The sequence below is a fragment of the Vigna unguiculata genome, chromosome 1, assembly GCF_004118075.2.
Source record: "Vigna unguiculata cultivar IT97K-499-35 chromosome 1, ASM411807v1, whole genome shotgun sequence".
NCBI lineage: Eukaryota > Viridiplantae > Streptophyta > Magnoliopsida > Fabales > Fabaceae > Vigna > Vigna unguiculata.
The window spans coordinates 39,154,490-39,178,536 of record NC_040279.1 but is presented as its reverse complement, the minus strand read 5'-3'; the positions used below and the strand labels follow the sequence as shown (position 1 = coordinate 39,178,536).

General features: G+C 33.0%; 4 protein-coding genes across 4 annotated transcripts; 2 read left to right on the top strand and 2 right to left on the bottom strand.

Moving 5' to 3' along the window:
- On the bottom strand, window positions 1-3,713 carry LOC114172995 (G-type lectin S-receptor-like serine/threonine-protein kinase CES101). The gene is made up of 5 exons (XM_028057180.1): window positions 2,553-3,713; window positions 2,200-2,310; window positions 1,880-2,091; window positions 417-627; window positions 1-313 (listed from the first exon to the last, which is right to left on the bottom strand). Exons 1-5 carry the CDS (start codon window positions 3,364-3,366, stop codon window positions 75-77), a joined length of 1,587 nt encoding a protein of 528 aa, XP_027912981.1. The 5' UTR covers window positions 3,367-3,713; the 3' UTR covers window positions 1-74.
- Window positions 3,714-6,136: 2,423 nt separating this feature from the next.
- On the bottom strand, window positions 6,137-10,671 carry LOC114172967 (G-type lectin S-receptor-like serine/threonine-protein kinase CES101). Its single transcript, XM_028057140.1, has 7 exons — window positions 9,453-10,671; window positions 9,067-9,168; window positions 8,648-8,859; window positions 7,664-7,874; window positions 7,324-7,561; window positions 6,607-6,745; window positions 6,137-6,518 (listed from the first exon to the last, which is right to left on the bottom strand). Exons 1-7 carry the CDS (start codon window positions 10,639-10,641, stop codon window positions 6,228-6,230), a joined length of 2,382 nt encoding a protein of 793 aa, XP_027912941.1. The 5' UTR covers window positions 10,642-10,671; the 3' UTR covers window positions 6,137-6,227.
- A 2,040-nt stretch (window positions 10,672-12,711) lies between these two features.
- On the top strand, window positions 12,712-17,728 carry LOC114180423 (actin-related protein 5-like). Its single transcript, XM_028066745.1, has 12 exons — window positions 12,712-13,023; window positions 13,133-13,203; window positions 13,555-13,679; window positions 14,533-14,577; window positions 14,833-14,935; window positions 15,228-15,337; window positions 15,603-15,712; window positions 15,802-15,892; window positions 15,976-16,416; window positions 16,506-16,633; window positions 16,709-17,048; window positions 17,159-17,728. The coding sequence occupies exons 1-12, from the start codon at window positions 12,839-12,841 to the stop codon at window positions 17,660-17,662; spliced, it is 2,253 nt and encodes a 750-aa protein (XP_027922546.1). The 5' UTR covers window positions 12,712-12,838; the 3' UTR covers window positions 17,663-17,728.
- A 2,640-nt stretch (window positions 17,729-20,368) lies between these two features.
- LOC114176087 (protein FIZZY-RELATED 3) lies at window positions 20,369-23,677 on the top strand. The gene is made up of 9 exons (XM_028061003.1): window positions 20,369-21,128; window positions 21,816-21,938; window positions 22,020-22,124; window positions 22,223-22,402; window positions 22,498-22,560; window positions 22,682-22,978; window positions 23,075-23,137; window positions 23,238-23,306; window positions 23,396-23,677. Exons 1-9 carry the CDS (start codon window positions 20,595-20,597, stop codon window positions 23,447-23,449), a joined length of 1,488 nt encoding a protein of 495 aa, XP_027916804.1. The 5' UTR covers window positions 20,369-20,594; the 3' UTR covers window positions 23,450-23,677.
- The last annotated feature ends 370 nt before the right edge of the window (window positions 23,678-24,047 follow it).

Here is a 24,047-nt window from a genome sequence, read left to right as displayed (position 1 = left end):
TGGAGACATATAACCACTACAAAAATGTTACTACAAAATATATAAAGAAATTGTTTACCATAAATAAATACTTACTATGTTCCAACAACTCTGTTTGTTTTTTCTTCTAATAGTGTCCATTTAAGTATTCGAGCCATTCCAAAATCAGATATCTTTGGATTTAACTCATTGTCCAATAAAATATTACTAGCCTTCAAATCTCGGTGTATCACTTTTAATCTTGAATATTGATGTAAATACACGAGTCCTTGAGCAATTCCTTCAATAATTTTATACCTTATCTTCCAATCTAATATAGTTCTTTTGTTGGCATCTGTTTAGAAGAAAACCACAATGAACAATGAATTAATAAAAAGAATGTCTTGAATATATAGATGAAATATTGACAACATATTAGATGACAATATTATTCATACCGAAAAGGTATAAATTCAAACTTTTGTTGGCCATGTATTCATAGACTAATATCCTTTCTTCTCTATCAATGCAGAATCCTAGAAGCCTGACAAGGTTAGTGTGTTGCAGTTTCACAATCAACATAGCTTCATTTCTGAATTCTACCAATCCTTGTCCCGAGCTTTTTGAAAGTCTCTTTATAGCTATTTCTTGACCATTTGCCAATTTTCCCTAAAAAGATATAAATTTCCTTATTTATTTGTGAAGTATTCGGTTAATAAAAAAATAATTAAAAGTAAAAAACAATATATCATTCATATTAAACGCATAATGCAATATATTCAAATAAGATTACATTTAAGTAAGATAATTGTGACAAATAGGGATGTCAAAAATATTCGTATCCGTGGGTATTTCTAATAAAATCCGTAATGGGTAGGAAACTAATATTAAAAATGGATACCTGCTACCCACAGGTATGAGTATTTTTGATACCCGCATGTTAACGGGGCGGGTACGAGTATCATAGTATTCATATCTGTGAATATCCGTATCCGCTAAACTTTAATTCACAAAAATACCCTTATATATATTTATATTAATAAAAAACATTTTGACCTAATTTTTCTTAAGAATCAATCGGAGAAAGTGGGCTTGTTGATCAAAGCACTAATTAAAGAATTTTCATTGTGTTGAACGTCATTTTATATTTAATTGGACTTGTATGGACTTGAGTTTGTTTGAACTTTATTTAAAATTTATGACAATGATGTATTTTATTTTATTTAAATTTATGATTAAATATTTATTTTTTAAATAATTTTGTAAATACTCACGAGTACCCGTAGATACCCGCCCGCGGATATTAAAAAAATATATGGATACCCGTATAACAGATACCTAACAGATATAAGTATGAATATGGAACGGATATTTATCTAACTGGTAGAGTTCGAGGGAGCTACTATTCGCATACCCTGCCCCCGTTGACATCCTAGTGACGAAAATGAGAGACAATACTAATATTCGTGTTTTTTAGTAAAGATACGTTTGTTGAAATCATTGGTGGAAAGATTTTTTATATATGGAATATGTATATTATATTTGATTAATATTATTGTTGACTTTGTCCAGATTCAACACTAATAAAAGAGTCAAACAAAAGAGTCAAACTTACGTAAGATATTAACATCAACTTTAATTAAAAGTTTAATGAATTCGTAAATTTTCTTTTCAATATTTGTAACTTATACTCGAGCTTAAATTCTCAACCAAAACTTTGATTTCGTTTCTTCACCCTCCAGTATAATTTGGAGAGTCCGACTTTACATCAGAAGTGAGACAACCAAAGCTTTCTGAAACTTTAAATTTTGAAGAGAAGTTCTTGAATGTGTATATAAAAAAAAAAAAAAACAAAAATTAACTGAAAAAAATGTATGAAATAGTTTTAACCATAAGCAACAGACTTATAAGAATTTATTACCTTGTAAACAGGTCCAAAGCCACCCTCTCCAATCTTATTCGCGAGAGAGAAATTGTCCGTTGCCTGAAGAATGGTTATAAAGTCGAATTTATGTGTATCACTGCGTGTCCTTTTCTCATTCCATTGTTCTCTTCCTTCATCGTATGCATCAGAAATTTCAGTATTTTCTCCAATGTCAGAGAATACATTTGTTCGCTTCTTACGATTTTCAACTGTATATATCATCATACATTAAAAATAATATATAAGAACTTCAAATATATATATAACATAATAGCTTCATTTTGAAACTTGAGAATTTTGAAATGATGTAGATTAACCTGTTTCTTTTTGTTTTCTCCAGAACATGATAAAGGATGCAATGAATGAGACTATGAGGGAAAGAACTCCAGCTGCAGTACCAGCAATCCATATTCTCCTCTTCTTGCCTTCTGCAAGAAAAGAAGAGTGTTAATTCTACATATATGTGTAATAAACAACTACATGCTTACCAAATTACTCTATATTCATATATGCATATTATAACAAAAATAATTCTTTAACATCTCCATGCAAGACTGTGAGAGTAAAGGAAAGAAAGATAAAAGTAAAAGGAAAAATAAATAAAAAATCAGAAAAGAGAATGGATATTAAATCTGAAGAAGTTCATGTTGTGTTGTGTGTATGAACTTACTGGGTTTGGTGGTTTCGCTGAGAAAGAAGAAAATTGGACGGCCAACACCGGAATTAGTCTCAACGAAGTGTGATGTGTTTCTGCTCCATATTTCACACCCAGTTGCATCCTTGAATGCATAAGAGTAAGCCTCACAGGAGCAATTTTTCAAACACCTCATCCAGCAATCAGAAATGGTCAAGTTCTCTCCTTCATCAAATACGTATCCCTTTCTTGACATTGCTCCAAAGCTATTCCAACTTGGCAAGTACAAATCACTATCTTCCCTACATTTCGGAGGCTGTGGCATTGTACAACCAGCCACAATCTCACTGTCAACACACGAGTAAGACACACCACTAGCATTCATTCTACCCAATGCTTCCATGATCAGAAAACCAGAAACTTTAGAAAATTCATAGTAGGTCACACTTTCATTTGAAAAGAAACTGAAGTTGAAGTTCTCTCTGTCACGTGATGAAGATTTCAGGTTGCTAAAACTTCCATTTCTCCACTCTCCGCTGGTCCAAATAATGTCCCCTCTCCATCTACTAACCAATTGGTTAGTTTTGGGGTCAACGGAAAGAGAGAAAGACCCTGACCAAAGAGTTTTGTAACTTCTCCTTGCTGTTAGAGACCACTTGTGGCCACTGTGCTTGTCATACCCAAGCTTCATCCCTGGCAAAATTGTGTCTGTGGGGTAATCAAAGCTCTGCCATAACACCCTCTTCACAGATCCATCTAAGTTGAATTCATGAAGCACAAAGTTTCCTGTATCCAGCAAAGACCCTCTAACACTTTTGTTACTTTCTGCTTCAACTGAATATAACATCATAGTGTTAGTTCTTGACACAATTTTGAGGTTGCCATATTGATCAATGGTGAGAACCCCGGGGTCATCGTAGATTGGATTGTCCCTGTTGGCAAGCCAAACATAGTAATAGTACTTCTTGGCTGATATGCCAAGGTAGAATTTGGTGTTAGCCTCAGACCCATCATCAAGCTGAAAGAAACGCAGTGTGTATAAAGATGAAGGTGAAATTAAACGATCGGTTGCTGCAAGGGGATGGCCTTGGAGCAACGTGTCTTCCCTCGTGTTTGAGGGCTCTGCAAGTTGCAAGAAACTGGTAAAAGTTATGATGATGATGATGATGAAGCATAGAACTCTGTTGCTGAAAACCATTTTTGTTTGCACTTAGCACAATCTGAATTTAGCACATATATAGATAGACAGGGTCAAAAATCTACAAAGCATAAACATATTATTCTTTTCTTCTTCTATTTCTTATAGAAAAGCATTTATGAGAGAGGTTGGTTGAATCATAGTTCCTTGTTTACTTGGAAAAATGTACACATAATTTTTATGTAATGCTTATCTCTTTTTTTCTTTCTTTCTTTCTCAATCCAACGTTTCTTAAATTATAACTGATTGTTGTCGGTAGTTGGTATATCTACCAAGAATTTGATCAAGTGAAAGCCACGAGAGAGACAATGAAGACCAGGTCAATGAGATTTAAAACTATAAAAATAAACCTAAAAATGAAATAAAAATAGTAATGCTTTTTTTACATTGTGAAGTAGGCCCAATAAATGTTAAAAGATAGAGTTGTCAAAACGAGTCACCCGACCCAACCCAGTTCGACCCACGACGGATTGGTCACTTAGTGGGTCAACCTAACCTGATTCACTTATTAGCGAGTCAACAAAATTAAAATCCCACCCGACCCACCACGGGTTGACGGGTTAAACGGGTTGGCTCACTGGCTCACTTAATTAAAAAAAATACACAATTTTTTTTCTTCAATCTCAAGAAAACTAAGTTATAATTCTGATTAAAATCTAAATAAACTTCAATACAATCCAAATAAAATCCCAAATTATGTTAAACTCCAAATACAAACCAAAATCACAAAAATATAAATTATTATCTAACATCAAATCATTCTTATCACTTATCAAACTATACTATTAGAGTCTTGAATGGATAAATCTACAACATTTTCATCTCTTAAGCATCTTCTTTATCCCCATCTACAATAAAACAAGAAAAAAATAATGTTAACTAATAATATTAAAAAATTAAGTATTAAATAATTAAATTAATTTTACAGTACTAACAATAATGTTACATGTTAATTCAAAATATTACATATATATATATATATATATATATATATTAATTTAATATTTAAAATTTATTGGTAGGTTGGCGAGTCAATCCCACGGGTTCAACCCGAATGAACCGGGTTCTTAGTGAGTTGGGTTCATTTTTAACCTGTACTGAAATTTGTAATTTTTTTTCAACCCGACCCGAACCCGTGATGAGCCGGGTTGGCTCGCAGGTTATAACCCATTTTGACGGCTCTACTAAAAGTTATCGATTATTATTATTATTATTAGATTTCATATTTAATGATTAATTTTTTAAAATTAAAATTATAAAATACATTTAAAAATATTTGAAGTGAGATAAATGCAAGTATAACTCGAATGTGGCATAGAGACGCTGCTATTTAAAGTAGGAGTGCAAACAAATCATTGTAAATTTATAAACTCGATTTTTCCAAATATATTTTAGCATGTCAAATCGGATTATCATTAGGTTGATTTGTGTTTACTTTGGTTGATCCAATTACAATTAGATTAAGTTTAGGATTGTGTATATCAGAAAAATGTGTATATTAAGTCAACTAATTTAAACTCAATTTAATTATGAAATCAATACAAATTCATGATGTATATGATTTAATATAAATATTATAAAATTCAGTAAAAAAATCCTCATAGTTTTCTCCATAAATTATTTTAATTTTTTTTATTAATTTCTAAAGAAAGAAGCAAAAAATAACCGTTTTTAGATTCAGATTTTTTAACCATTTATGCAACAACTCTAAATTTGAAAAGCAACTTTCTCTTAAAATAAATTATTTTTTAATATGAATTTTACTAACAAGAGGAACCCTAACTAGATACAGGTTTGATATATCAAAAGTTAAGTGATAATATGTTGACTCTCTTATAAAAAAATTACTTCACAACTTTTTCTTAATATAATATCATATTTATTATTATGTTAATAAAAAGAGTTGTAAAAATTATTTTATTAACACAAAAAACTTGTCGGTTGTTTTCAAAAGATGGTGTAAAAATATTTTGTTCAAAATTTTTTCTTGTATCCCACAAGCTATTTAATGAAGGAAAAATTCTTGTATAATTTTTTTTTTTCATGCAAATGTTACTTTTGAGTTGTGTAGTTTAGAAGTCAAAAATGACTTTCAAATTACACGATTTGAAAGTAAAAACAAACTTTTGGAAATAAAAAAGACTAAAATCTGTAAAATACCTATTTCTGAATTACACAAACAATCTGAAATTCATTTTTTCATAAATCAAAAAAATATTTGTAGGAGTGCAGAAAGGAAATATGGAAGTGTAAAAAGAAATCCCTCAATAACACTCTCCAAGGTAAGGCCCATTTCATCAGCCCATAAATTAGCAGCTGGTATCCTTCGAAATATTAAGCAGCTTATATTTTTTTTATCTCCATTTATATAGATCCCAGTTTTCTAATAAATCTTGTCACTTCCAACCTTCAACATCATATAAATTGGAAAATTGAGCACTTCTCTTCACTATTTTATATATATATTCAGAAATTATTATTACAGATTTTGAACTCTTCCAAGAACTAATATTTTATCTACCTGATGTCAACGAATTTGTTGTCTCCCTTACGGAACAAGTGTAGCGTTCCTCTTCCGGTGGTCCAGTAACACAAAATCCTGGTTGCTTAGGTTCTGGTAAATCACCATTTTCATTTGAAATAAAAGAAACAACCTCAAGCATTGTAGGTCTGTCTCTTGCTTGATCTTGTGTGCACAACAGACCAATATGAATGTATCTTAACACTTGGGTTGGGGAGTATGATCCGTTCATGTTAGTGTCCGTTAGTGTCAGAGCTTCACCTTCATTCCATAGTTTCCATGCCTAATTAAAGTAAACACATGGTGTTAAATGTCAAACCAATGCCATGCAAGGTCATCATTCATATATCCAAAGCTTTGACAACACTTACATTAAAAGCAAGATTAAATGGATAATCACTACTATTTTTCTTTCCACTTAGAATCTCTAGTAAAAGGATGCCAAAGCTATAAACATCTGTTTTGGTAGAGATCACACCCATCATTGCATATTCCGGAGACATGTAACCACTGAAATGAAAATGTTAATTAATTCATAAAAAAAATTTAAAGGTTAAAATAAAGAATAATAAATATGTTACAATTTAAAAAAATAATATGTATTTAGGATTATATATATTTTTCATTCTTAAACTATTATGAAGAATAATGTTTAATCTCTATAAGAAATTACAAGTATCTAGTTCCTATCCCGTATTTATAAAAGTCAATGTAAAACATTTTAGTCCACTATATATGAATTTCGTTTACATGAGAAATAATTCACATGTTGTCAATTGGAAATAGTATTTTACGTTGACTTTTATAAAATATAGAAACTAAAAACTTTATGATTTAATTTAGGATACACAATTTTTGATAGGATAATGATATATTTTAACCCACTTTTTTTTTTACTCACTTTTAACCTACCACTTCAATCACTATTAGATCATCTATTTTGATTTTTTTTAGTGATGTGATGTGTTGATCTAATAGTGATTAAAATAGTGGGTTAAAAATGAATAAAAAAAAATGGATTAAAATATCATTATTATTTTTCATAATAGTTTTTGGAGACGAATAGCATATTTAATTTATATACTTACAATGTTCCAACAATCCTGTTAGTTCGTTCTTCAGATTCTATCAATCCAAATATTCTCGCCATACCAAAATCTGATATTTTTGGATTCAATTGATTGTCTAATAAAATGTTACTTGCTTTCAAATCTCTATGTACCACTTTTAATCTTGAGTATTGGTGTAAATATACAAGTCCTTGTGCAACTCCTTCAATAATCTTGCATCGAATATTCCATTCTAGTGTAGTGTTGTGATTAGAACCTACAGTAAGGATTAGTAAACATAGGTAAATAAAGGAGGCAACGTTCTTCAAATATAAAATAAAAATATGTGTTGAACAATTCAATGTGTAAAAGTCCATACCAAAGAGGTACAAATCCAAGCTTTTGTTGGGGAGATACTCATAAACTAATATCCTTTCTTCTCTGTCAATACAAAAACCAAGTAGCCTCACTAAGTTGGTGTGTTGGAGTTTGACAATTAGCATGGCTTCATTTTTAAACTCTACCAAACCTTGCCCCGAGCTTTTGGAAAGTCTCTTAATGGCTACTTCTTGTCCACTTGGCAACTTTTCCTTTTACAAAACATTAAAACTTCATAATAATACAAAATTTCATTGTTTTTTATAGAGCTGTCAAAATGGCTGCTCGACCCAACCCGACCCGACCCACTACGGGTTGGTTACTTAGTGGGTCAACCCAATCCGATTCACTTATAAGTGAGCCGAAAAACTTTGAATTCAGCCCGACTCACCACGGGTTGGCTCATTAGTCAACTTAATTAAAATAAAATATAATTTTTTTTCTTAAATCATAAATGATAATTCGGATTAAAATTTATTTCAATACAATATAAATATAATCCAAAATGATGTTAAACTTTAATACAAACCAAAATTAAAAAAAAAAATTACTATGTAGGATCAAAGCATTCTTGTTATTGATCCAACTATAATATTAGAGTCTTGAATCGATAAATCCACACATCTTTTGAAGCATCTTCTTTATCCTCATCTATTTGGAGTTGAAGTTATCTTTCCATTTGTCAACTAACTAATGTGTTTGGTTAAAAAAACAACCCAACATTGCAAAGTCCAACATAATGTATGTGATCATACAAGTTGGTGGTCACCAACCCGGCTCACCACGGGTTCAACCCGGATAAGCTGGATTCTGGGTAGGCCGGGTTAAAAATTGACCCGTACTAATATTTGTAAAAAAATTTTAACCCAATTCAATCCAAACTCGTGATGGACCAGGTTGACCCACGGTTCTAACCCACTTTTAAGAGCTCTAATTTTCTATTACGTAAAGAAAAAATCACCATTAACACGAGTATAAGAATTACCTTGTAGACAGGTCCAAAACCACCCTCTCCTATCTTATTGGTGGAAGAAAAATTAGCGGTTACCTCAAGAATAGTTTGAAAATCGAAAATATACATATCATCACTAGTCTTTCCATCTTTCTTCCGTTCTTTTATTTCATTATAAGCAATGGAAATTGCAGTATTTCCTCCGATTTCATACAATAACTTCGTTCGCTTCTTGCGATCTTCGGCTGCATATTTCAATATCATGCATAAGGGCAGTGATCTATATGTTACAGTTTTAGCAGTATAAAGTCACCACTTAAAGATATCCTTAAATTTCAAATAAAATCATAATACTTTTAATAAATTATTACCGAATGGTTTGTATTTATTTAAGACTATATATTTTAGGATCAAATAAATAAGAGGCCAACCCTGATGTTGTTAATATTTACCTTTCAGTTTTAGTTTTTTCTGCAACTTAGTGCATGTGAAGCATAAGATGATTAGTATGAGAGTTCCAACTATTGTGCTTATGATCCATATCTTAGTATTGCCTGCATTGAAATTGGAACCGTTAGCATGTAGCCCAGTTAGAGCTTCTGTGAGATAAAATCTTATTGAAACAGAAGAACTTTACCGGTTCTTTTTTATTTATATGTTGGCTATTCTCATCAGATACGAGGTTTCACATATTCAAAAACATCGAATTCCAACATGGTCAAACGAAGTATTGTTACACTTTCAACAATGATTTGAAACTTGAATCTCTTATATGATACACTTTTCACAACTGCAATATTAATTACCATAGTAATCATATTATAGTATATGCACTTACCATTTTTTCTGGGAACAAGGAAGTATATCTGACGCCCTCCACCTGTCAAATTAGTAGTGGCTACAAAGTTTGCTGAGTCTCTGCTCCATATCTCACACCCAGTTTCATCATCGTTAACATAAGAGTAGGCTTCACAACTGCAATTATTCAAGCACTTCATCCAGCAATCAAAATTTGTGAGGTTCTCACTTTCATCAAATTTGAAACCCTTCCCTGACATTACTCCGTAGCTATTCCAGCTACCCCGATACAAGCTATCATAATCTCTACATCTGGGAACACTTGGCATTGAACAACCAGATAGAATGTAATCACTGAAGCATGAAAAAGAAGAACCAGAAGCGCCGCCATATACTGAACCTGAAGGTGCTATGTAGATATAACTAGCAAGATATGACACATAGGTTTCATTTTCATCTGAGTAGTAATCAAATTCAAAGTCCTTCTGGTAAGCTTGGGACTTTAGATTCGCAAAGTTTCCATTGCTCCATTGCCCACTACTCCACAAAATGTTCCCTTTCCACCATATCACCAATTGCTTCGTTGTGGGCTCAAGGGCAAGGGTGAAAGACCCTGACAAATAAGTCTCTTCACTTCTCCGTGATGTTATAGACCAATTTTGACCAGTTTTTCTGTCAAACCCTAGTTTCATCCCCATCATGAGAACGTGTGAGAGGTGATCAAAGCTTTGCCACAATATCCGCTTCAAAGATCCATTTTGGTTCATTTCACGAAGCATAAGGTTGCCGGTATCTTGCAATATGGCGTTGAAGGTAGTAGTAGTAGAAGTAGAAGTAGTACTGTTATTATTGTTAACTTCTCTTCCAGCATCAGAAGAATAGAGCATGATAGTGGAATTTATATCCCGGTTGGAAATAATTTTCAAGTTACCAAATTCATCAATTGTGAGAAACGGTGCAGGGTCGTGGATTGGCGTGTCTCTATTGGCTATCCAGAAATTCTGATCAGTTGAATTTTCAGCTGATTTTCCAATTCCAAGGTAGAAATCTGCAGAGCCTTCTCGCTGAAAGAAACTCATTGTATACCAACCTGTAGGTGAAATCAAACGGTCACTTGTTGTGAACTCATGACCCTGTAGTAACGTGTCAGTGTTCAAGTTTGAAGGTTTCGTTATGTGCATCAAACAAGTGAAAGTGATGAAGCCTAGTATAGTTTGGCTGATAGCCATTGTTATAATGAACAGGTCTAGAACAACAAACTTCAAATCTTATGGATGTGATTAGATGCCATTATGACAAAAGAAATATTGAAAAAGGACAAACGTAATTGTTTGACCTATAAAAAAGAATAATAAACCCTTTGGAATGAGTCCGTTTACGCTTTCATTTGTTTTATGATTCTGGTTTAGATTTGGTTCTTGACTTTTTATTTTGTAATGAATTCAAACCGAAGAAATTAGAAGTTCCACAACCATGGATGTGATCATATATTCAATGTAAGTGGTTGAATACAAGTTATTGATTGACCTGGGAAAATTATGAGGCCGAGACGTCATCGATGTTACCCTTGCTATATAATATGAGTAAGCTGAGATATAGGGAATTGAATATAATTTATTGAATGCTTTTTGAGTATTTCTTGTTTTAGGTAGTGAAATGCTTTTAAGTATTTTCATAACTAAATATTCCGTAGTTACATTTGAAATAAATCGACATTCTAAAAAAGGAAAATTAATTTTTGACAATTTTTTTTAATAAATTTGACAAAACTTTTATATATAAAACTAAATACATTAATTTGTATATTTTTAACCAAAATAAGATAAAAAATTAAATTTTTTATTTAAAAATGTAATTTGTTAAAGTTTGTTAAAAATAACTTTGTCGAACTAACTATTATCATTGTTGTTTAAAGAGATAATGATTACGCTAATCAAGCGGGTAGAACGTCTTATTCTAGCTCTACGTACGAGACTGCGGCAATTATAATATTTCTACTATGGTATTTTTCATTTATGTACTTTTAAAATAACTAATTAAAAGTAGTTTTATATGTTCGGTATACTCTTCCAATAATATTCATTATAAATTTGTATCTTTTTTTTCCAATGATAATTAGGAGAACTATTATTATCATATATAGGTCATTATCTCCTTTATGCATGATTAAAACAAAATCCAAAAATACCTTATTAAAATAAAACTCATTTTTTAGCAACTACAGTAACATCCAACAGTTTCATACCAGATCTTATTTTTGTTAACCTTTAAAACAATTCTCTCAAAAGATTTAGTTTATATATATATATATATATATATATATATATATATATATATATATTGTTATTAAAGGTGTGAATGATATGGAAGATATTAATTGGATTTTTAAATTTTAGTCTCATAAAATGTGGGACTTCCAACGCACTTTCTTATCTCGAAGTATATGCATCTCGTGCGTGAGACTAGACATTAATGGGTGGTACGATAAGGTATATAATTATATGTCCAAGAAACACAGATTCCGTTAGGATAAACTTTAACCAATAACTCTAATACAATGTGAAGAAGTAAATTTTCAGCTTAACTCAATCACACAAAACTGATCTAAAGTGAGATTTGTACTCACTTATATATTATAAAATATATCTCTAATTGATGTGAGATTTTCAAGAATATGTATAATATTATGTTAGCAACGAGAATATTACAATTTAATTATGATTAAATTTCAATATACATTGTCCATCATTAATAACCTTGAAATCGTACATCAATTTCTTCACTGGAAGACCATATATGTACATATGTACATCATGAACGTGATCATCATCATCATGCATCGTGATCATCATGCACCATCATCATCATCATCATCATCATGCACCACCACCATCATCAGCATCATGAATCATGGTCATCATGCATCATGATCATCATGAATGATCATCATCATCATCAACATCATCATCCTCAACATCATGCATCATCAGCAGCATCATCATCATCATCATGCATCATGGTCATTATACATCATCATCATCATTTTAATGTAATATTCTTACTAATTATTTACTTAAATTTAACTAAAAAGTTTTCCAATTAAAAATAATAATGAGTAAAGTCTTAAAATTACTATATATTTTTCATCATTCTTATTCTTTTGCTTTATTTCATAATTTAATATTATTTCATTTATTACATTATATGAGTACTTTTTTTCATTCATGACGATTAATTATAATGATAAATTATATATATTGGCATTGGCTAGATGGCTGATAAAGGAAGATTGCGTTATTGCATGGCTTAACAAATATAGAAGAAAAAGAACACCTTTTTAACTTCAATGGACCATTTCTACTGCGCCCGACCCGTATTGTGGTTCGGGTTAGCCGGATCGGTCGGAGCTCACCATGTCTGTTACTTATGTTGTTCACCATTTTGCAAAGTTTGTCAAGTTGCAGGAACACTCAGAATCAAGATCACTTCTTCTTCTATTTCACTTACACAATGCCATTCATCTCCAAAATTCAGCGCCAATCTGATTACACCCTCTTCAGCTCCGCCACCCCCATCGTCATCGACAATGGTGCCTCCTATTTCCGTATTGGGTATTTTCCCAAACCCTAATTTCGCCTCAAAATTGAAACTTTATTTTTGTGCTTGTGTCGGGGTTGTGGATTTTAACGTTAAAGTTTGTTACTTTTGGTGAATTGTTAGATGGGCTGGCGAGACTCAACCTCGTGTTGTTTTCCGCAGCATTGTCCAACGGCCACGCCACAAAGCTACTGGTATCATACATTCTACGTTTTCACCATGTTTTCTTGTTCTTCTCCATCTTAGTTACTGTGTTATGTATTTGTTTTGTTGTTTTTGTTTGTCGAAAATGTTGGTGAAACTGCGTCGGTAATGTTATTATGGTTGTTAACTTGTTACGCCATTTTTTCTTTTTTGTCTTGGTGCATTTTCGTTAATTTATTTCATTTCGTAAAAAACATAAAATGGGACTGAGATATATTTATTATTGTGAGTCATCGTCTTTATACTTAAGAGGAACCTTTCTTATGAGCTATTGACAATGAGCCAACGAAAGGCTTTTTGTCGCATGTTGAATAATTATTTTGAACACTGTTGTTACACAGGAGAAATTGTCACTATTGTTGGTGACCATGATCCATCATTAATGAAATACTTCGACTGTAGTCGCTCTGGACCACGCTCAGCGTTTGACAGCAATGTAGTTTACCAATTTGAAATGATGGAATATGTAAGTTTTTCCTCATATGACAATCCTGTGAGTGTATAAAGGACTTGTTTTTCGGAGTCAATTCAATGTGAATTGTTTTAAACGTTTAGAATCATATTTTTGTTTTCCAGTCTCGATGATCTTATTCTAGCCTGTTATTTTTGTTGGTTCTTGCATGTGCTATATGCTCGTGAAGTTGCATTTCTATTTCAGGAAATGGTCTATTTGGGAACTGCATGTTAGAATCATAGATTGTACTTTCGTTATTGTCATATGAGAACTGATGAGATATCTTTGTCTAGTTGATGATTTGTCCTAATTGGACACCAGACTAAACAGTAACTCCTCGGGATACTCTGTTCTAAAATGTTTGGTGAAAGTATCCAAATTCGAAAAATATACTCTGTTTTCCTCTGCATGGATTCTAGGTTTTGAACTGTGATAATAGTGCTTAAATTATATATTGTTTGAACATGGCCAAAATTCTTCTTTTTGTTGCCTAGAATATGAACCTCAGCTTTTCAAGGTCTTACAATTACATATTGATAATAACCTGGGACTATCTCAAGCATAGTGGTGCCTTGCACTAGGCAATACCAAGGTTCCTTTTCCCAGTATATATTTTATGCAGGAACTATTTTCCTTGTACGAGACAATGGGTAAATTGATCTGTGACAGTGGGTAGGGTCACAAGTTAAAGGTCATAAGCTGAATATGGAATTATAAGATTTTTACAACTAATTGGAAGGGATGTGCACCATATTAAATATAAAAATTATGGAAATAGGATCATTCATGTATACTGGTGTATTAGTTTGTTAATTATAAAGAACATATGATGGGAAGCGTTACTAAAATTTTCTTTCATTTATAGATTTTGGACTTTGGATTTGACCGGTTGGGAGCCACAGGATCAGAGGTATACATACCCATTACTGGAATAACATTTTTCATTTTTCTTCCCTGAGCATTTTGTTTGTTATTTTTTTTTATGATGACATTTTAAACTTCAAAAGACCACTACTACTTTTGGTATCTTAGTAAACTTATTGGTCTCTGTAGTTTACCTAGGAGTTCCTTGATTTGATAAGTACAATTTTTTCTCTTTTCGAACTTTGACATGTTAAATTATCTAACTCACTCTGTTCTATCTTTATGTTTAATGCCGGAGCAGATTGATCATCCTGTCCTGATCACTGAATGTGTATGCAACCCAATACAATCTCGTAGTAAAATGGCAGAACTTCTTTTTGAGACATATGGAGTTCCATCTATAGGTATCAATACTTTATTAATCCTAACAAAAAGAAAAAAAAAATTTCTTCAAGTAGCCTTTGTAGGAACTTGAAGGTTGGCTTGCCTGTTGTCTAATGCCCAATCGTTCTGCAAGAAGGCGTCTTTAGTGAAAAACAAATTTCAAATTAGGCTCATCAAGACTGCATTTGACATCTTGTCACAGTTGTTACTAGTTTGGACCTAATCACGGACAAATATTTTTTTCTACTCTATACTAGATTTGCTAGATATAATTTATTTGACAAAGATATTTATGCTTCTCTGTTATGGCAGCCTTTGGTGTTGATGCGGCATTCAGCTATAAATATAATCAACAACATGGTGTTTGTGATAAAGATGGCCTTGCTTTGTGTCCTGGATTCAATACAACTCATGTGATTCCGGTATGCTTTATGTGATATTTATGCAAAATATCACATATTTACGATTTGTTGAAGTTGTAGATAACATTCATATCGTAATACTTTAGTCTGATTGCTTACTTTTAAGCATTGGTTGACCCTCTATGTAGGAGGGGTGTATATGATGAAAATTCTCTTGTTTTGTGGACATGTGTGCCTTTTGCCAAGTAACAGTTGCATTTTCTTAAATTGGTATACCTCATTTGCTGTGCTGCTATATCAGAATTTCTGTTCTCTGTATTTCCAGTTTGTAGATGGGGAGCCTATATATAAAGGATGTTGCCGAACCAATGTTGGTGGGTTCCATGTGACTGATTATTTAAAGCAACTTCTTTCACTTAAGTATCCTTATCATATGTGAGTATAAATCATCCTTCCTCTGCTATCATATTAACCTGTCTGTTAAATAAGTAGTACTTCTTACCCTTTTAAGATTCTCAATGCAGGGCAAGATTTACATGGGAAAAGGTTGACGACCTGAAGATGGAACATTGTTATATTGCACCAGATTATGCTTCTGAAGCTCGACTGTTTCAGGCAAGAAAAGGCTCTTCTTTTCAGTCTAAGTTTATATACTGTTTATCCGTTTCTAAGATTTTACTTCATTAATGGTTTGACAGAAAAAATCTAAGGAGGCTAAAGAAAAAACCAGATGCTGGCAGCTCCCATGGGTTCCACCCCCTACTGAGGAGCCCCCTTCTGAGGAAGAGATTGCTAGAAAGGCAGCTATAAGAGAAAGACAGGGTCAAAGATTACGTGAAATGGCTGAGGCAAAGAGGTCCTCTAGAATAAACGAATTGGAAAATGAATTGCATGGTTTGGAGTTTCTTCTAAAACAGCTTGAACAAGTTGAAGACAGTGATATTCCATCTTTCCTTGCAGAGACTGGTTATGTCTCCAGGCAGGAGATAGAATCTGCCCGCATTAAAGTTACGCAATCTTTACGTAAAGCAAAAGGTGAACCAAAGAGTGAACAAGCTGAAACTGAAAAGCCTGACTCTGCCGCTAACGAAAAGTATTCTCTTATAAACATCCCTGATGACATGCTCTCCCCTGAACAGGTCAGTTTTGTATCTACTACCTTATCAAGTTGTTCTCTGTGCGATGTGATGATGTTGACCATGTACTTGTGGGTGTGATTTGTTGATAGCTAGTTGAAAAAAAGAAACAGTTTTCACTGAAATCCATGTCGGATGGACGACAGCGAATGAAGCAGAAGCGTTATGAAGAGGAACTGGAGCGAGAAAGGAAACAACAGTTAGAGGAGGAAAAACGCCTGTATGATTTATGCGAGTCAGTTTATTCAGAATATTTATGCGAATTCTGATTGTTTTTTGGCTCTTGTTACTACAGAGAGAACCCAGAGCTTTACTTGGAACAATTGCGTGCCAAGTACAAAGACCTTTCAGAGAAAGTTGAGCAGCGAAAACGGCTCAAGACAAACGGAGATCATTCGAATGGAAATAACTTGTCCGGTGGCATTGGTCGGGGTGAGAGACTCAGTGCTGCTCAGAGGGAGAGAATGCGCCTCTTAACAACTGCTGCCTTTGATCGCGGTAAGGGTGAAGATACATTCGGTGCCAAAGATGAAGATTGGCAACTTTACAAATTGATGAGCAAAGATAACGATGATGGTGATGAAGGACCAGATGAGGATGACACTGAGCTAGCTCGCATCTCCTCCAAGCTGCAGGTTTATTTTCATAGCAACGTTAACATGTTCTGTGGATTGGATTGCGTAAAACCTTCTGATTCTGATGACTCACAAAAATCTTGTTCAATTGTTGCATTGCATTGGTGTAGGATTTGGATCCAACTTTCGTGCCCAAGTCAGAAAATGGTAGCTCTCAACCTGCTGAGGCATCACGTGTTCGTCCTTTAACCAAGGAAGATTTTCAAATTGTTTTCGGTGTGGAAAGGTTCCGATGCCCTGAGATTTTGTTCAATCCAAACTGGATCGCCGTTGATCAAGCAGGGCTAGATGAGATGGCTGGGGTCTCAATAAGAAGGTTATCGTGTAAGGACAAAGGCCTAGAACAGAGACTCACAAACTCCATACTTGTGACCGGTGGAAGTTCTATTTTCCCCGGCATCATTGAACGCCTCGAAGCCGGAATTAGGATGATTCGACCATGTGGATCACCCATTAAGGTTGTCAGAGCATTGGATCCTATTATGGATGCATGGCGTGGCGCTGCTGAATATGCAACAATCCCACAATTCCACACCCAAACCTTCACGAGAATGGACTATTTTGAAAAGGGTGAAGACTGGCTCCGCAGTTATCAACTAAAATATTCATTGTAAATCAATCCATAACACAAGACTTCTTGTCTTCAACATCATACTTCAATTTACATAATATTATCGCTTCATCTATACTATGCTTTTGATTTCTATTGCAAAGCAAAACAATTTAAACTATTTTCTAAGGTACGAGTTTTTGCTTCTCATTACATGTTCTTACAAGTTACAACGGTGCTAAGTATGAAGTTGTTTCATAATATCTGGGTTATGGGTTGAAAACAAATATATCTAAAATGGATAATTTGTGAGAATCTCACGTTTAAAGAAGGCAACACAAGGTCATCTAAGGTTTGCTTCTTCATTTTTTTTCTTTTCTTATTATAACATTGGTGTTGGTATTGAAAGATTAGTTTAAATCACATGACCACATTTCATCTTTGTGGCAAAGACGAACAATATACTACATTCTAGACCTTCTTTAATCTCTTTAATAGTGTCATTGTAATATGATCCCAAACATATAATATTAAAAATTATAATTATAGATATAACCATGTATTAGAATGCAACTCATTGTTTAAATGTTCTGCAGATGTAAAAGGCTGGATCTAGGGTTGAGAGCTTTGGACATGACTTGACACCTTTGGAAACTCACTTGCTAGGAGTCCAAGGTGTTGGATGCTGCTTTGTCATCAGATAAAATTTATTAAAAAAATAAATAAAAGAATACAAAGCATGGATCAACATCAAACTCATGATAAAAATTATACTTCACAAAATATAGACAAACTATATCTATTATGAAGAAAATCTAAATAAATATAGATTTAAAATATTAAACTACTTGTATTGTTTTATATGAATGAAAGCTAAATTAGATAATTCATCGGCACAATTATTTTCCTCACAAAAAACATGACAAACTTAAAATTGTGTATACTTACAAAAATGCAAGCACCAACGTCATCTCTCTTTAAAACTAAGAAATCTATCATTAATCCAAAAAAAAATGACAAACTAAAAAAGAATCAAATCGAAGTTTAAATATAATACAATATAGAAAATAAAAATTCAAACATCCATTAATATTAAATATATCTTACCATGCTGATAGTTAATTGAAAAAAAAAATCTAACCAATTCTTCATAAACTTTAAAATCAATTTTTCAAAAACCAATTGTTATATTGTAATGACTAGTATAAAATGTACTTTTAAGCTCATTTAACACAATTTTTATCTATCATGCTTATTACATTTTAGTTTGACTCTTATGAACAAGTATCTAATTAAAACTAAAATAAAGTAAAAAAAACTAAGTTTGATCAATGTTATTCAATTATGTAAATTTTAAAAAAATCATATTAAACATATTATGAAATTGTAAGTTCAACAACAATTATTTTCGTACCCAAATTAAAGATCAATTACTTAACTTCTCTTACTTTGAAATTTAGTGGATAATGCAAAAGATGATTAATCAAATATTCAAATTCAAGGAGTCTAAGAAAATATTATCAAATGAATCAAAACTCCAACCAAGATGAACTAATTAAAAGATAATATCTCTAAAATGACAAAATCAACAAATTTTCAATTGCTCACTAAACAAGTTGAAAGAGACAGGAAAGCAATAAGATATTTAATCCAAATTTAGTTTTGATGGGATATAATTGATCATGAACTTGATATATTTTGGATTGAGAAACTTATTATTGAAAGATATGAGAAATGAGAACAAAGATTTGGAAAAAAAAAAAGTTATTGGAATAAAACTTGTAAAAGAATGTAAGAAAGAAAGAAAATGAAGAAAATCGTTTTACTTGTATATAGATGCATATGAAACATAAAATAGTGGGAAAGAAACAAAAACATTTATATATATATATATATATATATATATATATATATATATATAATTTTAATAATGGCAAAATAATTTAAAAAAAATCTACAATACAACTTCACATTTTTATTTTTATTTAAAATATATTTTTCTTGGTGATTTTATTATTTGAGTCAAATAAAAAAGTTATTACATCCCAAAATAAAAAGTCAAATAAACGGAAAAGATACCCACTCATAAATATTGCAAGAAATCATTCTAATCTTGTATTTAAAATCACTCCAACGTAATTTGATTATTGTTTTTCAAAAATCTAAAATTTTGCAAACATAATCACTTGATATTTTTTTTAAACATATTGTTTCAAGAATGCCTATGATTTCTTAAACATTAGCAAATTCATAATTACCATAATTGTATGAGATCTTCCTAACAAATCTAACACTTGGAAACTATTAAAAATCCCTAAAAAAAATTGAAAAAGGGCAAAAAACATTGGTGCTATAAACCGATACATGAAAAAAAAATCCTAAATTCCCACAATCTTATATTAAAAAAAAAATTGACTGTGATCTCTTGAGTATTATTGTTACTTGAGTATTAAGGATTAATTTTAAAAAACAAATGATGGTGTCACATTTTGTTATAGTATCTAGTATGAAGTTTAATACCATACAAACAACATAATTTCATTTCTTTTAGAACTATTTAGAAAATATTATGTTTAAAATAATTTCATTATTTTAAAATCATTTTGAAAGAAAATATTACATTCCATACACTAAATTAATAGTTTTTCCTTATTTAAAAAAAAAAAAAACTTCATATATGCAGTATAAGTAAATGAATAAATGACCGTTGGAATCTCTTATAAGGAAATAAATTTACGAGCTTAGCAAAACCTACCTGTTTTATCTTTTGCTTTTCTCTTCCCACGCTCCTCAGGAATTCGACCGTTGAACTTATAATAAGTCACTATTCTTCATTTCCATCATCACTAAAACCAAAACCCTCTCTGTTTTTTCTCTCTTGATCTGTTGTTTTCTTTGTCATAAACAGAGAGAAAGGGTTTCTTCTTCGTTCTCTAGCATTGTTCATCGTCTCTTTCTTCTGTTCTTCGTTCATCCAACAGTAGTAGCTACTGAAAATGGAGTCTCCTCAAACAAAGAAATCGGGTCTGAACCTCCCAGCTGGGATGTCCGGAACCTCACTCCGCCTTGACACTTTTGCTTCATCGCCATCTTCTTCTCGTTCCATCGCCAGCCTCACTTCCCCTTCTTCTCTCCGTTCCATCTCTAACCTCACTTCACCTTCGAAATCAAGCACATGCAGCGACAGGTTCATCCCCTGCCGCTCCTCCTCACGCCTCCACACGTTCGGCCTGGTAGACAGGCCATCGCCGGTGAAGGAAGGGAGTAACGAGGCGTATTCCAGATTGTTGAAATGCGAACTCTTTGGATCTGACTTTGCTTCTCCTTCTTCTCTTTCTTCTCCTTCTGCAGGTGCTCCTCCTTCGCCGATCAGCCCCAGCAAAAACATGCTCCGCTTCAAGACCGATCACTCCACTACGCCTTCCTCCCCTTACTCGCCTTCCATCTTGGGCCAGCAGAGTAGCTTCGCTTCTGATTCCTCTACCCCGCCTCCCAAACCTCCCCGGAAAGTCCCCAAGACACCCCACAAGGCAAGCTCTTTTTTTCCCTTTTATTCAATTCCTTGTAAAGCTCTAAACTTTAAACCCTAAGGATCTCACTGCTCTCGGATTAATATTTACTCTTAATGGTAGAAATGGTGACTGAAATACTTGGGTTTTCAAATAAAAGTACTAAATTGCACCTGTCATGAAAGGACTTGGTGGAATGCTTTGTGCATGCATGTATAAGATCAAATCGAAAAATTAGGTAATGTGGAGATTTGTTAGGACCATACATGTGGTGATTTTGGACAATGTAAGAATCTCTTGTAGTGGAGGGAGATCTAGAAAAACTGTAGGGGAAACAATTAACGAAGGATATTAGGGTAACACTATTGTTACTAGGATGTTGCCGTTAGCTCCATCCACCCTAAGAGAGTATAGGATGTCCCGTTTGTTACATGCGTGCCAATCTGTACCAATATGTTACATACAAAGTTGACCATGAGCCTTTAACCAACAATTCACGCTTTGGGCCCTCATTCTTCTTCAGTGAAGTTGAATTTCAGCTTTGAAAGTAATCTCATGCTTCTGTTCTTGTGTTGCACATGCCAAACTTGAGCTTTTGAGATATATATTGGTCCTTGATGAAGCTTGAACAAACTTAAACCTACTGTGATATATATATTGGATTATTGAACTTGATTGTTGATTGCTAAACTCGGACAATGTTTGCAGGTTCTGGATGCTCCATCACTTCAGGATGACTTTTACTTGAATCTAGTGGACTGGTCCTCACAGAATGTTCTTGCTGTGGGACTAGGAACTTGTGTTTACCTTTGGAGCGCTTCAAACAGTAAAGTGAGCTACCAACAATTTCATATTGATCAAAAATCCCTCTCACCATGAATCTAAAGTAAAATATATTTATGTGGTTTTCAGGTGACTAAGCTATGTGACTTGGGGCCCTATGATGGTGTATGTTCTGTCCAGTGGACCCGGGAGGGCTCTTTTATATCAATTGGTACAAATCTCGGCCAAGTTCAGGTACTTTGTCTCACTCTAGATTTTTGTTTATCTATCCATGAATTGTTTCCTTTCATGATTAGGAATAAAGAGCATACACTTTGCTTTATGCTATACAGGTTTGGGATGGAACTCAGTGTAAGAAGGTCAGAACCATGGGAGGCCATCAGACAAGGACTGGTGTGTTGGCATGGAACTCTCGCATTCTGGCCTCAGGGAGCAGGGATAGGAACATACTTCAGCATGACATGAGGGTTTCAGGCGACTTTATTAACAAGCTTGTTGGCCACAAGTCAGAGGTAAAAATATTTTGAGGAATATACATTGAATTTGCAATGCTAAAACCTGGATTCTGAGAAGTTGTTAACAATTGTTATCCCTCAATTTGTGACAGGTATGTGGATTGAAATGGTCCTGTGATGACAGGGAACTTGCCTCTGGTGGTAATGATAATCAGGTATATTTTCCTTTCTTTCCTTGGCAACCTTTACCAAACCCAGAAAAAGTTATTTATTCTATACTTCTTGTTAATATATTTGTGATTTGCTCATGAATGTTATGTTTTATTATATGATCAGCTCCTGGTATGGAATCAACATTCTCAGCAACCAACTTTGAGACTTACCGAACATACTGCTGCAGTTAAGGCCATTGCTTGGTCACCTCACCAAAGCGGTCTCCTTGTGTCTGGTGGTGGAACTGCTGATAGGTGCATTCGTTTTTGGAACACTACAAATGGCCATCAATTGAACAGTGTTGACACTGGGAGCCAGGTCTGCAACCTTGTTTGGAGTAAAAATGTGAATGAGCTAGTAAGTACACACGGATACTCCCAAAATCAGATCATGGTGTGGAAGTATCCATCATTGGCAAAGGTACTTTGCTTTGACAATTCTAGATATTATTACAGAAAACTATTTGTCTCTCTGTATAACCATGTATGTCTAAACTTATGGTCAAATTTTGATCAGGTTGCAACTCTAACTGGTCATAGCATGAGAGTGCTGTACCTTGCAATGTCTCCTGATGGTCAGGTACTGAATATCCCCACATAACATAGTTCCATTTTATGTGTTGTTGAAAAGAAGTTATTCATTTTCTGTATGAATTTTAATTTTATTGAAACAATTGCAGACAATAGTAACTGGAGCAGGGGATGAGACTCTCAGGTTCTGGAATATCTTCCCATCAATGAAAGCACCTGTAAGTAATGTTACCAATTTCAATTATGGCCTCTCCTGACTCAAATTCTTTGTCCTATGATTCATTCATGATGTTGTTTTCTTTTTCAGGCCCCTGTTAAAGATACAGGCCTTTGGTCACTGGGGCGCACTCAAATTCGATGATCCATATGGGACGAGGAAGAGGAAGAGGAAACAAAACTATCTCAGTATCTTGTAATTAATTATCTGTATATGAAAAAAACATAATACTGTCAAATATCATCAAACACGAGGAACTTACTAAGTAGAAAGTCTGCATCTAAATTCAATGGTTTACAATGTAATAATGGTTACAATTCACTGTAATGTTTAATAAATTACAAGCTTGTCACATAAATTGTAAATTCTGCATCCCCAATTTTATGAGAAATTGTGCCCTCAGTTTTATCCTTCACATTTTACAAGTTTCTATCCCCAATTTTAGACTGAGCAAGGAAAAAAGTGTACTTCCCAAAAAAAAAAATTAAAAATAACAAATTAAGGTTATTTATTTATATATATACATATATATATATATATATATAATTTTATGGAAAAAAAGTTACTTTTATCTATCAAAATATTGAATTAAAATTATTTTATCTATATCCAATTTTTTTCAAAATTAAATAGTTATAACAAGATAATAAAATTATTAATATTTTAAAAAGATATGGGTTAATAGTTAGGTGAGTGTTTGCCATTACAACAAGTATTTAAAGGGTAAGAATTGATAAAAAAA

Coding starts and splice junctions, on each gene's coding strand:
- LOC114172967 (XM_028057140.1), bottom strand. CDS start 10,641: ATGGCTATCAGCCAAACTATACTAGGCTTCATCACTTTCACTTGTTTG. Junction 9,169..9,452: donor CCTTGTTCCCAGAAAAAATG/GTAAGTGCATAT, acceptor ATTTCAATGCAG/GCAATACTAAGATATGGATC. Junction 6,746..7,323: donor AACAGGATTGTTGGAACATT/GTAAGTATATAA, acceptor TTTTCATTTCAG/TGGTTACATGTCTCCGGAAT.
- LOC114172995 (XM_028057180.1), bottom strand. CDS start 3,366: ATGATGTTATATTCAGTTGAAGCAGAAAGTAACAAAAGTGTTAGAGGG. Junction 2,311..2,552: donor CAGCGAAACCACCAAACCCA/GTAAGTTCATAC, acceptor CTTTTCTTGCAG/AAGGCAAGAAGAGGAGAATA. Junction 2,092..2,199: donor GAGAAAACAAAAAGAAACAG/GTTAATCTACAT, acceptor TGATATATACAG/TTGAAAATCGTAAGAAGCGA.
- LOC114176087 (XM_028061003.1), top strand. CDS start 20,595: ATGGAGTCTCCTCAAACAAAGAAATCGGGTCTGAACCTCCCAGCTGGG. Junction 21,939..22,019: donor GGAGCGCTTCAAACAGTAAA/GTGAGCTACCAA, acceptor TGTGGTTTTCAG/GTGACTAAGCTATGTGACTT. Junction 22,561..22,681: donor CTGGTGGTAATGATAATCAG/GTATATTTTCCT, acceptor TTATATGATCAG/CTCCTGGTATGGAATCAACA.
- LOC114180423 (XM_028066745.1), top strand. CDS start 12,839: ATGTTGTTCACCATTTTGCAAAGTTTGTCAAGTTGCAGGAACACTCAG. Junction 14,936..15,227: donor ATATGGAGTTCCATCTATAG/GTATCAATACTT, acceptor CTGTTATGGCAG/CCTTTGGTGTTGATGCGGCA. Junction 16,634..16,708: donor TTAGAGGAGGAAAAACGCCT/GTATGATTTATG, acceptor TTGTTACTACAG/AGAGAACCCAGAGCTTTACT.